The sequence below is a fragment of the Gymnodraco acuticeps genome, unplaced genomic scaffold (assembly GCF_902827175.1).
Source record: "Gymnodraco acuticeps unplaced genomic scaffold, fGymAcu1.1, whole genome shotgun sequence".
NCBI lineage: Eukaryota > Metazoa > Chordata > Actinopteri > Perciformes > Bathydraconidae > Gymnodraco > Gymnodraco acuticeps.
Window position 1 is genome coordinate 5585376 of NW_022989810.1, and position 17180 is coordinate 5602555.

The 17180-nt window shown below is 42.4% G+C and overlaps 1 protein-coding gene across 1 annotated transcript in view; it reads right to left on the reverse strand.

Moving 5' to 3' along the window:
* Positions 1-15400, reverse strand: part of LOC117554100 (galanin receptor type 1-like) — a 28550-nt gene extending 13150 nt beyond the window's left edge. Inside the window, exons 1-2 of the mRNA XM_034228352.1 lie at positions 14444-15400; positions 14290-14355 (exon numbers count right to left, since the gene is read on the reverse strand). Coding sequence (XP_034084243.1) covers positions 14290-14355; positions 14444-15106 — 729 coding nt within the window. The 5' untranslated portion in view covers positions 15107-15400. The remainder of the gene's footprint in view (positions 1-14289; positions 14356-14443) is intronic.
* Positions 15401-17180: the final 1780 nt, after the last annotated feature.

Sequence of the window (17180 nt, forward strand, 5' to 3'; positions counted from 1 at the left end):
GACTGCCTATATAAAGGTTGAAACAAAATAGACAAGTGTTAAGCGTTAATTGGGATAATACTGTAGAACAAACTACTTCTGTTTGAGGTTAATAAAATATGGTCATCCTTGTGACTTCGAGAGATATTTTATTATGTAGGTAGGAACTGTATGCATCGCTAAGGTTAATTTAAATTTGCTATGCTCAAGTATGTAGACAAGCTAATGTCGAAGTAGTGTATGTGAAATCAACCTCACAATAAGATGTGTGTATATTACAATTATTAATGTCATATTTCAAGATGATTACTTAGATATTACAATATAGTTGGTTGAGCTGGAGTTCCTTATTGAGTTTACAATTTAACGTCAGTCATATCTGAAGAACGAACCCAAACCTTGTTGTTTTTATTAATTGCATTACCAAATTGGTATCAAATAAACAGTAAGCATTGGCAACACAACTTCCAAAATTACAGTAAAATAAAAAGGACCCTGACTCGGACAATACACAATCCAAGAGAATAAGTTATATTGTTTGTACACATGGTACTTTACATATATATCTGTTTGTTTAAGGTGTCCAGGTGATGCAGACAGGCTGGACCAGAGAGTGAGAGACAGAACTGGACTCCTCACAGCGGTGAACTTCAGCACAGGTACAAAGAATCAAGAAAGATATTGGTTTAAATTAATGAAGTATTGACTTTAATACACTGATATACATTACAATAAACAATACTAAATACTAGATCACCTACACATCAGTTAAGTTGAGGGGTTTTTCCATGCAAAAAGTTATATTTAGATGTTAACAAGCAATATGACTTTGTCAGCTTTCTAATGTAATGTATTGAAGGCAAATATATTTAACACATAGTGAGAACTGCTTCTATTTATCTCTCAATATTGTCTGTAAAAAACGTGGTGAAAGTTATTCTTTCAGTGAGACAACAGAGCAAGCTTCTACAGTTGCACTACGTTTTGATAATAGTTAAATATTATTTTGATAATAACCTATATTTCAATGTTGATGAACTTCATACTGTTCATTCAGCCCCTAAACACACAAACACACCGCTTTCATAAATAACACACTTGTTCTGCAATAATATGTTTTATGTTTCCTGTAATTTTTGTTAGGAAAGGACATGCCTGAAAGACACGACATTTTCTCCTTCTCTGAGGGTCAAGAAGAACATCCAAGAAGAACATTAAAAGCTGATGTTATGAGATTTTAAGACCAGTACAGGACATTCACTAAGAAACTACGTTTATTGTGAAAACACAGTCAGCTGATCGAATGCAGCTATTTCCATATCTACACTCCATCAGCTGATTATTTCTATTTGGCTCACTTTATGAGCTTCACATCACTTGTGCCTTGTACCGCAGAGTTTGCAACATCACAAATAAATGGGGCCAATCTTCAGTCAGATGTGAATGTGTAATCTAACATTTTCAGTAAGAATAATGGACAAAAGGAGTGACAATACAAATACAATTTATTGAAATGTGAACCAAAAGTTAATCAAACATGTTTTAAATAAAAAGCACATATGGACAGAAGGTGTAAACCTATTAAATGTATAAGTAAACACATTTAGTCAAATAACGTGACTAGGCCTGTGCAGTTGGTATCAGCTTTGCCCAGCATGGGCTCCTCCATCAGGCCTGGTTTTCCTCGCTGAGGAAAGACCCTCATTCCTCTCCAAACCAACAGACAGGACGTCCATCACAAGGAGTTCTCATTCATAACACTCCGTTCGATGTCTCACTATGGGATACGCCTCCCCGCGAATGCCTCAGAAGCATCGATCTCATTACGCCAATCCTGATTGGCTGGTGATCTTGACGACCACGTCAGGGAATCCGACCACCCTTTAAGTAGCTTGCGCTACGACGCAGCGTCATTCAAACACCTCTTCTTGCTTCGGAGCACATCTCTAAATTTGTAGTAGCCTGTCTAGCTTAACTGTTCATAGACTGAACCACTCTAAGCTAACTTTCGGTGGCCGGACGCTTGCCGGCTACACTTGCTTCGCATAAGATTAGAATATTAACATACCAGTTAATACTCAATACTGCCCCGCCGTTTTTTTTTTTCAACGGTAAGGTTTTTGATTATTGAACAGTAACATACCAGTTATTGTTGCTTCGCAGATTCAAATATTAACACACCAGTTAATACTCGATTCTTCCCCGCCGTTTATTAACGGTAAGGGTTTTTTATATATTGAACAGTAACATACCAGTTGTTGTTCCGTCCCTCCAAGTCGGCACTCCGGCTATCCAGGATGGACCCTTCTCTTCCTCACACCAGAGGAGACGGAGGCTCTGAGGCTCGACTTTGCGGCTGCGGGTATAAAATATCGAGCACGGACTCACACCAGGTCTGCTCGTCCTGCCTTGGGCTGGAACATGCCCGGAAGGCTATCGACGCCCCCGGTTCGTGCGGACACTTTGCCCGCTTCACCATCAAGAGCCTCTGCCGACGGCTAGCGCGCCAAGCTAGCCTATCGGGAGGAGATCCTTTCATGTCTGGCGATGTGCCGGCCAGCAACCGAGACATGGAGGTAGCCGCCGCGGAGGCTGAGCCTTGCGCTGAGGCTAGCTGGGGCTCCCAGCTGGACCTCCCAGCTGGACCTCCCAGCTGGACCTCCCAGCTGGACCTCACAGTGGTTCCGCTCGCGGAGGATGTCCTGGAGTTGGATTATATAGAAGAAGACGAAGAGGGTGCCTCTGAGTTTCTCTTATCCGACTCAGACTTAGACGAGGATGATATCTTCGTCTCATCCGCTCAGGCTGCCAAGCCTGATGCTGTGTCTGCTCCTCCGGGCGAATGCATGCCAGCTTCGCCCCGTCTCAGCATGGACTTGCAAGCCGTGTGTCAACGCGCTGCGTCCAGGCTGGACATCACCTGGCCTGAAGTAGCAAAGGAGACCACCAGGTCTCGCTACGAGGGGAACAATTTGCCCCAGGCTGCGAGGATGGCAAGACAGCTTCTCCCAGTTTTTCCAGAGCTGCTAGACGAGGTGTCTGTCTCGTGGAGAGACCACCCGTTCAACAGTAAGTCCTCGATCCAGGGAGCTTCCTCTTTGGATTTCGAGGGCATGGAGAAACTCGGCTTGCTTCGCATGCCTCCTATGGAGCCGCTTGTTGCAGCCCACCTCCAACCGCGGCTGTCTTCGGCGTCTAACAGGAACCCCACACTGCCGACAAAAGCAGATCGTTTTCAGTCAGCAATGACCGAACGGGCTTACAAAGCGGCGGCTTTGTCTGTCACGGCGCTCAATGTCTCATCGATGCTGACTGCTTACCAAGCAGAGCTGTGCGAAGACATGACAAATAAACCTGAGCCTGCTGTGTGGGATGAAATTACCGCCATCACGGACATTTGCCTCCGCGTGCAGCACTGTGCGGTCCAAGCCACGGGTAAGTCGCTTGGGATGATGGTGGTGCAGGAGAGAGCCAGGTGGCTTAACCTGACGAACCTACCAGACCGGGAGAAAGAGGACGTTTTGGACATGCCAATTGTCCCCGAAGGCATATTTGGCACTGCTCTGGCTTCGATGCAGCAGCGGTGTGAGACTAAAAAATAGAGAAGACGAGGCTCTCCAGCTCTGTCTTCCCCGGAAGGTCCAGCCGTCACCTCCGATGGCCCCGCGACAGACCTTCGCTCAGGCTGCCTCACGACTCTCCCAATTTAAGATCCCAAAACGGCAAAAGCCACAGCCCGCCCCGGGTCCCCCACCCAGGCACGAGGCAAGGACGAGCTGGCCAAGAAAGTCCCCAGCTCCGACAGCGGCTGCACCGGCACAGCCGGCCCAGACCTTCGGTCATCAGGCAAGGAAGAAGAAGAGAGCGGCCTGACAGCCTTCCCTCCTCTCCTCGGTGGAAGAGCTGGAAGTTCCCTGTTCTCCAGCTCCACCTGTTCTGCGCTGGACTGTGCTTCCGGAGGCCATCCATGCCCCCAACTCCCCGTCGCCTCGTGTGATGTCCAAACGACATCCGGTTCGCGCCATGGGGAACGTGGACTTTACTAAGTCACACAAGCACATGTCCACGTTTTTCAATAAAGCATATTCCACTGTCGTTTCCAGGCTTGACGCCAAGGGCGCAGTCAAAAATAATGAAAAGAAAAACAATAAACAGTCAGGTGACTGTGCCTTTCTCAACAAGCGGACGGTAACCAAGTCTGTCAACGCATTATCACCTCGCGCATGCGCAGTGTCGGCCGAGGTTGTCAGTCAGGGGTACTATCGTGTTCAGACACTAGAGGGCCCCATAACACAACTAATAAAGGCACAGAGAGCCGACAGCAGGGCAGAGGCCACTTCTCCTCTCACTCTCATGAGCGAGAGGTGGAAAGCGCTCACAAGCTCTGCTTGGGTGTTGAGGACGATATCACGGGGCTACAGACTCCAATTCGCTGTCACCCCCCCTCACTTCTTGGGCATTGTGCATTCACAAGGCCTGGGAGAGTCGGCCCGTATTCTAGAGCAGGAGATTTTCTCGCTGTTAGAAAAAAAAAGGCCATCAATATAGTGCCCCCCGAACAGAGTCAGAGCGGCTTTTATTCCAGGTATTTCCTCGTCCCCAAACGGGGAGGGAACGGAATTCGCCCTATCCTGGATTTAAGGGCTCTGAACAAATACCTCCGAAAATACAAGTTCAGAATGCTCACTCACGCATCTCTGCTGTGTCTCGTGCGTCAGGGCGATTGGTTCACATCAATCGACCTGAAAGACGCGTATTTTCACATCCCAATATATTATCCACACAGGAAATATCTAAGGTTCGCTTTGCAGGGTGTCTGTTACGAGTACAGAGTGCTTCCCTTCGGCCTGTCTCTCAGTCCACGGGTGTTTGTACGATGTACGGAGGCAGCAATCGCCCCGTTGAGACAACAGGGCATTCGCCTGGCAACCTGTTTAGACGACTGGCTCCTTCTTGCACAGTCAGAGCAGGAGGCTATTACGCAGACGAATATCCTCGTGAAACACCTCGACCTGGGTTTCGTACTAAACACAGAAAAGAGCATGTTATCCCCAGCCCAGATTGTACTATTCCTGGGCTTATGCCTAAATTCGGTGCCCTTCACAGCCCGCCTGTCAGCGGAGAGAGTGAAAGCTTTCAGAGCCTGCCTCGCTCATTTCCGGCCACGCAAATATGTTCTCTTCAGATCATGTCTGCGGTTGCTGGGGCTCATGGCGTCAGCCGTCCTGGTGGTACGACTGGGCCGCTTACACATGAGGGATTTTCAGCGCTGGGTAGCTGCCCTCAGACTGGACCCCGTGCGTCATGGCGCACGGAGAGTGATGGTCATTGTGCAATGCGTAATGGCACTGCGCCACTGGCTGCACCCGGTTTTTCTAGTACGGGGCGTACCCATGGGTGCTGTCCTATCACGGAAAGTGGTCACCACAGACGCATGTCTGACAGGCTGGGGGGGTATATACGAAGGTCGACCTGTGAGGGGTCTCTGGAGCAGAGATCAACGGTCACATATAAACTATCTGGAGCTTTTAGTGGTGTTTCTCACCCTAAAACGCTTTCTGCCTTTTCTCAAAGGACATCATGTCCTCGTGAGGACAGACAACACGACCACAATATCGTATATAAACCGTCAAGGGGGTTTGCGTTCTCTCCAGTTACACATGCTGGCACGCAAACTGATACTATGGAGCGGCGGCCGTCTCCTTTCTCTGAGAGCAACGCACGTACCGGGGGTGATGAACCTCGGAGTGGATCTGTTGTCCAGAGGTGCACCACTATATGCAGATTGGACTCTACATCAAACAATTGTGAGTCAGTTGTGGATATGTTACGGCCGAGCCGCGGTAGATCTGTTCGCGTCAAAAGAAAACGCTCAGTGTCAGCTGTTCTTTTCAATGCGCGGTCTAAACGCAACCCCAGTTCTCAGAGTAACATGAAGTGAGATGCCCTTCTTGCTGAGGCTAAGCGAGAAGAGGTGCTTATTTTGAATGACGCTGCGTCGTAGCGCAAGCTACTTAAAGGGTGGTCGGATTCCCTGACGTGGTCGTCAAGATCACCAGCCAATCAGGATTGGCGTAATTAGATTGATGCTTCTGAGGCATTCCCGGGGAGGCGTATCCCATAGTGAGACATCTCACTTCATGTTACTCTGAGAACTGGGGTTACGTTAGTAACCTATAGGTTTCTCCCTGAAGTCTCTGCAGCTCTCTGGACACCACGCTGTCTTAATCCGTACACACTGAATATGAGAGGGGAAACATGAAAATAATAATAAATATATAGTTGACTGTTGAGTTGCTCAGTTTTTTTAGATTGTCAATACTATTACTGTATAACTAATATATCAGGTTAAGAGGCACATTCAAATAAAGATTGGTCTTTAAATACATTTTGTCTTTTCAATTGTTTGTCTAAAGTCAAGGATCTAGAACTGGTACTTAGTTTTAATGATACAGTCTGTTTATTATGCTGTTTGGAGGAGGCCTCACAGGTAAGAGCACTTACTAACTACCATCACATGTACCTTAGCTTGACCTAAATGTATTAAACGTATAATTAAGTGATATCAAAATATAAATAAATAATATCATGCAAACATATTAATATTTGCTTGATTCCAGTGTTGAATTTAGCACAATTGCATACAAACGTTAAGGGATTTTAAGATTCTGAAGTATTATGCTAAAACTCAATAACTTAGATCATTATTTATAGTTTTGCTGAATAGTTTCATGTCCGCTTACCTTAGAAACGTAAAATGCTACGGCAGTGTGCAGATGGGGAGCATGTTAGCTTAGCTTGGTAGCTTCAACTAGCTCTAGAACTTCCAGCTCGGTGGCAGCAGGTCCGGCCTTGCCCTTATTTGGAGCAGGCGGGAGTTGAACTCTGACGTCACTGTTAGGGAGGTCCAGTGGTTCCTAAACTAAAGGAGATTATAAAGGACGTTTGAAACCTCCTTTCCTATAATTCTAGAGAATTCGAACGGCACTTATCATGGCTGCCACTGAGGGACTTCCGGGTAATTTCACTCCGTTAGGAAGGTTCCTAAGCTAAATGGACTATTCGACCTCAGCCTTGATTCACACCTGCCAAGGGTGCGTTCACACCTGCCTTGTATAGTCCGGTTGAATCGAACCCTGGTGCGTTTAGCCGCTTGGTGCGGTTCATTTGGGTCGGTGTGAACACAGTACGTGACCTCTTAAGTGAACTAAACAACCGGACTCTGGTCCGCTAAAATCTCGGAACGCTTGCCTTGCGAACTCTGGAGCGGTTCATTGCTGGTGTGAACGCAGTCCGCACCAAAACATAGGAAGTGTAGCATTTACGTGTCACAAGAACGCGGATGTCTTCAAAAAATCTTTAGCGAAAGAGTCTTTCAAGACATCCGCGGTTGTTTAGTTAAAGAGTGAAGCAGAATGAAGTGTTGAACAGTGTAAAGTAAAAATGCTCCGTCAGCTAGCCTACATAAAAGTAAGAACACCTGTTGTCTGTGAAACGCCCCTCCTTACTGCAGAACGTCTCTCATTATATGTGTTATAATGTTTTTTAACGGACGTTGTCTGATTATATAATCATATGCGCGGACCGCTAGTGTCTGTTGATCTCCAGATTAACAGCAGCATGAGAATAACCTGCCGAAAGTGCCGATGCTCCATTGCGGAGGCTCCGGTAGAAATTGCCGGGATTTGCGTGTTTACCCCTTTAATGTCTGACCAATGGTTGAACAGCATTTCCGTGCACATGACTTGTGTTTAAAATTTATAGTCCATTTGAGTTTTGCCCGTGTCGTGTGAACGCAAACCGAACCTTCTGAAAAATGAAACAATGTAACAAACTGTGGTCTGGTGCGCACCAGAGAAGCGGAATATTAGGCGTGAATGCACTAGATATTTATCAAGGGACCATACCACATCTCTCCCTGTTGAAAGGTTGCATCAATGTTGTTTCAATTTAGGGATATCTAATTTATTTATATAGCACCTAAACTAAAATACACCATTGTGAAAGGTGAATTTATACAACATGAAAATGATTCTAGCAGAACGAACACAGAAGAATGTCAACTCCCCAAAGCCAAGAGAATGCAGCGTCGATCTGTTTTACATATTGTTCCTATGAGAAATAAATGTCTCTGAGTGGATCATGGACAAATCGAAAAGAAAGGTAAATATTGGCCAGAGATATCAGCCAGACCATTATACACACACAAACGCATACAAATAGACATTAACCAACCAGAGTTTGCCCAAAGAGCAGACTGTTAATAACTGCCTTGTTTGGATAGCCTCCATAACATATTCATGTCTTCAACTCATCCCCCAGAGAGCCGTCAGAGGCTAATATAAACAGCAGCATCATCACAGGAAGACACAACTACTCAAATATTCTCCTGCATGCTGGTTTAGCTGCTCCCTGGAAAGCATCCAACCATTGATTAAAACCTGTCAATATGTATTTTTGACATTCCTATTTTATATTTGCAATGATCCATCTTTGTGTCTAATGAAAGGCAAACCAGGATATCAGGACACAAGACAGACAGAAAAAGTACATACTAACAACACATTTAAAGGCAAACATGGTTATCATGATATGATGTTCTCTGCAATTCAAGGCGCCTTTTCATCCATACATTCCATAATAAATGGCAACAGCAAATCTTGTGGAGGTATTACCAGTTCACCTGAATTGAAAACTGTTGCAGGAAATACGTCAGCCATGTAAAGCGTCATTGGTAATCATCAGATTTTGATATCAGAATGAAAGGGGAAGAAATGCATCATGGGAACAAGGTGCCAATTTTCTTCAAGGTTGGTTTGTATTGACAACATTTTCAATAGACCAGAATGCATTGTAGGCATAAGACTGATTTGGTTTGGAAGTTCAGCTGCAGACCTCATATCTGAGTTAGAAAGCTGAAAGTCAATATAGAAGTAATATTGTTCGATATAAAAAGCCTGTGAGACACACTGGGATAATATAACAACAACGTTGTTGTGTCTGAATGCTTGATGTGTGTGCATGGTCTTAGCTATTGCAAATGTGTGCTTGTTTATGGACGAAATGAAATTGTGCATTACAACGGGTAAATGGTAACACACTTATTGTACTTGGTGGTTCCCAGAGTCCACAAAAAAAGGTCAGGTGCTAGAGCTTTCGGCTACCAAGCCCCGTTCCTCTGGAATCAACTTCCAGTGACGATTAGGGAGGCAGACAGTGTCCACACATTTAAGAGTAGGTTAAAGACTTTCCTTTTTAGTACAGCGTACAGTTAAGACTGGTTTTAAACCCCCTTTTATACATCCTCATGGACCCTTCATTTTATGGAATTGTATTTATTGTACTCTAACTGTATTTGTGTCATTGTGTTATGTTTCTTTTTAAATTGGTATTTTAACATTGGTCTTATAAGATACGTTTGTTGTTTTTACATTGTTTTACATTGCCAATTGTGTTTGTTGAACTTATTGACGTCCTCGGATAGATTTATATTTTATTCCAGATATAACAATCATTTTTACATGGTCTTTATACTACTAGCTTCTCAAACAGGCTAACACTACCTGCCCTTTACATAGTATCAGCCAGGATGTACTTTGTGTTATTTAGCTGAAACGCTTTTACAGTTTACATACTATAAAACTATATTTAGCTAACTCCTACAACATTATATTCAAGATACTTAATATCTAATGTGGAGTTTACTCTAAGAATGATTTCAAATTCTGTTTTAAAAAGGTTTTAGAGGATAAGAAAGGCTGCTAACCGCAATTAGCACTTCACCTGGGGACCCACCTATTGGCCTTGGGGTTCCATATCTTGACATCGACCCTAATGTGGGTGGAAGTTGCATTTTTTAGTATGTAAAGCACTATTAGGGAAATACAGTTCTTGATGAATATATTTATCTTAATTATTCCTAAATGTTCCTTTAATATTCCTCTAAATAACAATTAAAGCCACTGAAATGTGACTCAGTGATGTTGAGTGTGTCATAACAACACTCAGTTCAGGATGGTAATGAGCATCTCTGTCACATGTGAGAGGTTGGGTAGTTAGCTGTGCCTGTTTCACTTTACAGATGCTGTTAAAATAATTTCAAGACGACTTGGCTAAATATTCATATTCCTAATTATCTATAACCATCTGTGTGTGCTCAGTCTGGATGCATGACTGACTCATATCCCTAAGAAAGAATCCTTAACCTACATTGTTAATTACTACATTTTAACTTCTGAGAAGCCATTAAAAGAATTATTGTTTGCCAAGTCAAATAAACTCTGGTATTCATTACCGAGACCATAAAACTGTGAGCCATAAATAAACATATTCAGCTTTTCTTTATCTGAACACGACATAAAAACCAGAGGGGAGAAAGAGATTTATTAAAAGTGGATATGTCACATTTATGCTCACAGGACTTGTGGAAAGATTACGAAAGATGTACTGCTAGGTTGATGTTGTTTTTTGAGATTTGGCTTTTGTGCGTGTCTGCATGACTTTAACAGGCTGTCTGATGCCTACTGAGGGTGATAAGATGTTTGTCGGAACAGCAGTGGGAATAACCTTGCTCTTTACAGCTGTCACTGACATGATATTCACAGGCCTGGTGTTAAGCTGCAGACCCAAGTGAACCGCACAGTATTGATTAAACACTTATTTGTACAAATTATCCCCTTTTTCTCCAAGGGCACTCTGTAGCCCTCTGCAATCTTCTGATTTGTCTCACCTGATGTTTTCTGAGAAGCACCCATGCTCCTGTGGCATATCAGTTAATGCTTTACGAGAGCACATAATATGCACATTGACCCCAACAAACATGACTCCAACCTTTGAGACACTTTAGTTAAAGCTTAAATTAATAGTTTGACATAGTGGGAGATCTGGTTATTCATTTTTGGCTAAGAGTTAGATGAAAGTTTGATTTCCCTCTCATATCTGTACGATAAATATGAACCTACAACCAGATAAAAGTTAGCCAAGACTGGAGGCAGGGGTAAATGGCAAGTTTGGCTCTGTCCAAATGTTGAAAAAGGCAGGTTACCTCACATTATATAAAACAAACCCTCTTTTATCATCTGCTTGATAAAGAAATGGGAACTAAATGTATAAAATAAATATGGAGCTGTATATATGAAGACTTGAAACTAGTGATTGAGACCATAACCATTAAGAAAATGGTAACTGAGGTAAAAAACAAGTGAGAATAAAGGTAATTTTCTCATATAGGAGGTGTGTGACGCAGTGGGTTGTGCGTTGTTGTTCGGATCAGGGGGTCACAGGTTCAAACCCCACTGCAGTCAGCATGTTGTTGTGTCCCTGGGCAACACACTTCACCCCAAATTGCTCCTGTGGGGATTGCTTGAGGTTTACCGCGTCAGGGTTAAAATAAACTGTATAGTTTAGCCATATGTCACATATTTGTTCCCTCTTAGTTGAAGTATAGCATTTACTTCCATATCTTATCATTAGATTACCAGGCAACCAGCCAAGTCAATACTCCCGGTCAAGAAATACCCTTACATAACTGTCTGTAAACCAACAAAATACATGTTGTTGTTACATTAAATGTTTTCCATTATTATCCATCCATTATCTGTCACAACTTATTATTTAAAGGGTTGCCATTCACTCACAGAACATGAGTAAAATAAGAAGATATAATGTTCAATATTATGAGATTGAGATGTGTTATTGGGTTATTTGTGGTGAGAGTCTGTTAAAATATTGTAAAACATACTCAAAAGACAGCATTTATGTTGCACTTTTATCTCTTTTTTTAATACAATTGGCTCACTCACACACACACACACACACACACACACACACACACACACACACACACACACACACACACACACACACACACACACACACACACATCAATGTCAGTAAGCCACCATGCAAAGCACCGGCCTGACATCTGGAGCAATTGAGGTTAAGTGTCTTGTTGAGGACACTTCAGAATGTGGACACGGTAATTAGGGAATAACCTGCTGAGCCACAGCCTTCCTGTCCTGTTACCTTTGGACAGAGCCAGGCTAGCAGTGGTTTAGTTTGTAATGCTAAGCTAACCTGCTACTGGCTGTAGCTTCATATTTAAAGTACAGATTTAAGAGTGTATTGATCTCCTAGTCTAACAATGGGCAAAAAAGCTTAGTTGAAAAACTGTTGGACTACTCATTTAAATATAAGCTTTACGGAATGAAAGACAGATTTAGGACTGCTTGACATTGGTGACAGCTGCTAGAACACACTGTAGCGTCTTTGACAGCTCCTGCCGGGTTACAATGGAAGTAATTAAAAGCAGTTTTGAGAATAGCTTGTTAAGTGCAGTTTATGGCTAATAATTTCAAAGCTCTCTAAGTGGTTAGAAATGTACATTTTCCCTGTATATTATTCCTTCATTTTGTAATCGTGTTTTTCAGTGACTCTATCCAGTAGTTAATTTACCTAGCGCATGTATAATTTATTATCCACTAATTATACAAGCGACATACTGCACAGTGCTTGGCTGCACATTAGTCTTCTTTCCATTCCAACATTCTCCTTGAAACACACTGTACGAAACGGACACACTGCCAAGAAATTAGATTTTGGCAATGGCTCCATGCTTGTATATTAATAGAAAAATCAGCGTCCAATATGAAATGAATCCCTGAAGTTGTTGATACCTCACTCAGATTTATTATGTGTGCAAACAGTCCGTTGTTGTGACATCAGAGTTTAACAGTAGCCTTCCTGCCAGGGTAATTTATGTCTCAGCCCCGGCTTTAATGCACTGTTAGTCACAAAGCTGTCAGTGTAACATTCCCTGTGTGTATTCTGGACCAGTACTCTGCACAGTGAGCGCAGTAAATCATCAGGATATGTGGAAGTTTCCTTTTTGAGCCTAGTGCAACAAAACATGCATGTAGAGAGGTGCACATTAACGCATCAATTCCTCACATCCTGGTGTCGTTGCACAATGCCGTCATTAAAGGGTTTGCTACTGAAACCTGCCCGATGTTAGGGACAATGAAGAGGCCGACAGACAGATAGACAATCAAGCGGGCGACAGCAGATAACCGTCTCTCAGGGAAGCGGAATTACGGCCATAATTAAGGCTGAATGGGGGTTTGGTTGCACATAGCCCTTTCGGCCACTTTGCTCGAGTGTGCCATTACCAGTTAGCATTAGAACATTCTATTCATCTCAATCATTTTGACCCTAAGGAACAGCAGAAACCAGGGAAATTGTTTTCTCTGATGGTGTATTTGGTGCAGAGGGATTGTAGCCCCTCGCTGAATAATGTGAGGGTCCTTGAAGTTGTGGTTTATATCTTCCTTAAGGCAAAGAACCCTGACCCCTAATTTGAATGGAACAAAGTGTTGACAGACGAAAAGGCTCCTGCTTTAGCATGAAATGAACAGATCCAGAAATATTGAGGTAATTTCATTAATTACTTGGGTGTTTCTTCTCTTGAAAAGGGCATTTTGTAAAGGGTGACATAGTTTAACCTTCATTATAATCATCATTTGCTAAATGGCAACAGGGGCCGGTTGGAACACGGACATTTTTCATTTTCTTTGAAGGTCACAGAAACAAAAATGGAACATCAGAAATGTTCGTTTTCCTGACCTGCAATCATCTATGTTAAAGCATGAATCAAAGTCAAGATTCTTTATGGCTTTCCTTTAAGTAGAAAGGGGGTCCGTGGACAAAACATATACAAAACTTAAAAAATGATACTTCTAGGTATTAGCCATAGGAATCTGCTACATTTCGATGTAAGATTTAAAGTCTGACATGAGTGCTATAAGCTATAATTTCAACACTGAATTGGGTCAATGGTGATTAGGGTTTGCACTGGGAATGTTTAATTTTGCTGTGGTATTTTATTCCTTAAAAATTGGCAGTTTTTCTTATCATATCTTTTGTTTTTTTAACTCGTGTTTGCTGGCAAATATGCACAATATTCATGGATTCACTAATCAACTAATTTTAGAAGTTGGTTTTATCCATGCACATTGATGTACTTATAGCTGAGATTGTAACCTTCTATTTGCTACTGGAGACTTGGTGAACATATTACACCATTTATTGGCTATTAATATACGATTGTTAGACAAACTATGAACCTAATACATGACCATATCTCTGTCATAATGTTTATTGAATTCACGCAAGTAATGCAACACTCAGTAAGTCAACTGATATTTGTATCTGCAATCCAGTGTTTATACGTTTTTGGTTTGTGATTACAATCAGAAACATATGGCTGTAATCAATAACACCCCAGACCCCTAAAAAACAGGTGTGAATACATACCTTTTTCTTTGATGCCTCTGACTTTTTGGACATATTTCTCAGTTTTTTGTGCAAGTGATTTAAAACCTGCAAGCAAGAAAATAGAGGTGAACTGTATGTCTTTAAAATAAAGTCCATAATTATTAAACGACCGGTTTGGAAAGCTTTTCCTTACCTTTGCATAACAGAAGGAAATCAGCAGCAGAGGCAACACATAACCAAAAATAAACGTGCACACCACATAGACTTTCTTCAGAGTTTGATTTGGCCACCCTTCCCAGCAGTAGGTTTGATTATCCCCCATGCGGAAAATGTTCTGGTAGTACATGACGGGCGCAGCCATGACCAGGGAGAGTATCCAAATCACCATCACCCCGATCAGCGCGTGCCTCGCCACACGGATAGAGGAGGACTTCCTGGAGTGCACAATGGCAATGTATCGGTCCACGGACATGGCAGACAGGGTGAAGATGCTCACCAGCATTGACACGGTGAAAACATAGTGGCTGAATTTGCAAATGAATGCGCCCAGGACCCAGGACTGCATCATGTAGACGACGGACTGGAAAGGGATGCAGAAGAGCAGGTAAGACAGGTCTGCGATGCTCAGGTTGAGGATGAAGATGTTGGTGGTGCTCCGTGGCTTCCCCGGTTTGCTCCGGGCCAGCACGGTGATCACCATGGAGTTGCCCAGCACACCGAGCATAAAGATGAGTCCAAACACCAGCAGCGTTATGAAATTATCCGCGCCGATGCCGAAAAGTTTCTCCCCTTCTTCCTCCGCTCTGCTGCGGTTCCACTGCTCTTCCAAGAGCCACACAGACTCCGAGTCGTTCATGATGTATTCTTTCTCCTATATATTAACTTGAAAATGATCTCAATTAGGTCTGTGCAGAGGTTTTAGGGGAAAAGGTTTGTTGTCCGGTGCGTCTCCATGCGCGCTCCTCAACACACTTGTCTTTCTTGCATCTTACTCAAGATTTCGCTATATCCCTTTTTCTTACGCCTCACATTAGTAACACCTCTAAACAACAGTATTTTATTCGCTGTAAAGCATGCATTGTCTCGCTGCTGCGCGTCTTGGAGTATCTCCTGGTGCGCACCTGATGCGTCTGCGCACCGTCCGCGCTGATCCGCTCTGAAACCTTGCCTCTTTGAGTGTGGACTTTCCCCCTTTACATTATAGCAAGGGGCAGGGCTGAGGCGTTCACGTCAGCACCCAGTACACCACCCTCCCATGGAATAGGGAACATTCATCAAATGGATACATTTTGTCATTCAGTTTGTATTCGTGTGCAACTGTAATTGGCAACATTGTGTACCAACAACAATCTAGTTTGGCTGTCGTGCTATGGTTGCCTTATTTGAGTTTCATGCTTGTTTTATCCCAAAGCAGAAATAAGATTTCCAAAAAAAAATGTATAACTGGAAAAGTATATAAAGCAAGTACTTCTGTTGTGTGTGTAGTTGTGAAATAAGTATTCTACCACAGTGTAGAAAAAAAGTCCGACATTTTATATACTGTATTTCTCAAGTAAAAGTTATCAGGTATTAACATCCAAATATATTCCCCCCACAACTCCCCCCCCCCTGCCTGAATTGCCTCCATTGGATTCACTATCTAACACTTGCGCTTCCATTGGCTAGTGTACTTCCAACACATTGTACGTGATAGGCTATAGGTTATCTGTTACCAGTTGATCAGAGCAGACTGGGCTTCCATTTCAGATCAAGACAGTTTATTTAAATATTATTTTATGCTACCAAATAGCATAACCTATAATAATATATTCAAATGTTCTTATTTAAATGTGATAATAATAAAACCTAGTAAGTATTAAATGCTTTCAAATAAATGTAGTGGAGTAAAATGCACAATAATTGCCTTTTAAATGTTATATTTAAAGTAGCATTCTCGAGTCCAACTAAATTGTACTCAAGCAATGTACTTAGTTACTTTCCATCACTCCAAGCTGTCAATAGTAGCATTGTAATAATGTGGAAAATACATTTTAATCTCATGCAACTTAAACACTTGTAAACAGTGCTGGAGTCTGCTTTGCTTAGAGATAAAGCCATGAGAGTTGTGTGCACTCTCATGCTCACTTTGTGAACAGGTCTAATTTCCATAGCCCATTCATTACAATTTGCTCTCATTAAAAACCAAGACTTGCAAATAGGTTTAAAGACTCTGAACAAGCACTGTATCATATCTGATTTGATTTATCTTTGGCTCCATCTTGGGGCTCATTTCTGTGTTGTTTGATTGCCAAGTAATGATTAAACGGTAAACCAGGATGTTTCAATTCTGCAACCTGCAATGACAGATGGTGTGTGACTCTTGGAATGAGTGGTTGATCACTTGTGAACACAATGTTGTCATATTCTCACTGTTTAGGTTGCTATGGTGAACTTATTAACAAACAGTGGCTCATTTATGAATCTAGCAGGCATGTAGTAACACGATCCTTTAATCTGAGTTGTTTCTGCGACATCGTTGTGAATATAAATCCAGTATTCAAACTCTTTTAGGCAAGGGAAGGCAAGGCATGTTTATTTATATAGCACCTTTCAACACAAGGCAATTCAAGGTGCTTTACAAAAATGAAAGACATTCAGACAAAGGCATTTAAAAACAGTAAAAGATAATAAAGAAACATTAAAAGAAAAAATACATAAATAAAAAGTACATGAATAAAAAGTTACAGTGCAGTTTAAGATATGAATAGTTCACACAGAAGTTCCACTTTACTGATGAACACAACGGCTCAGTTTCAATTAAAAGCAGCGGCAAAAAGAAAAGTCTTCAGCCTGGATTTAAAAGTAGTCAGAGTTGCAGCGGACCTGCAGGTTTCTGGGAGTTTGTTCCAGATATTTGGAGCATAATAACTGAACGCTGCTTTACCATGTTT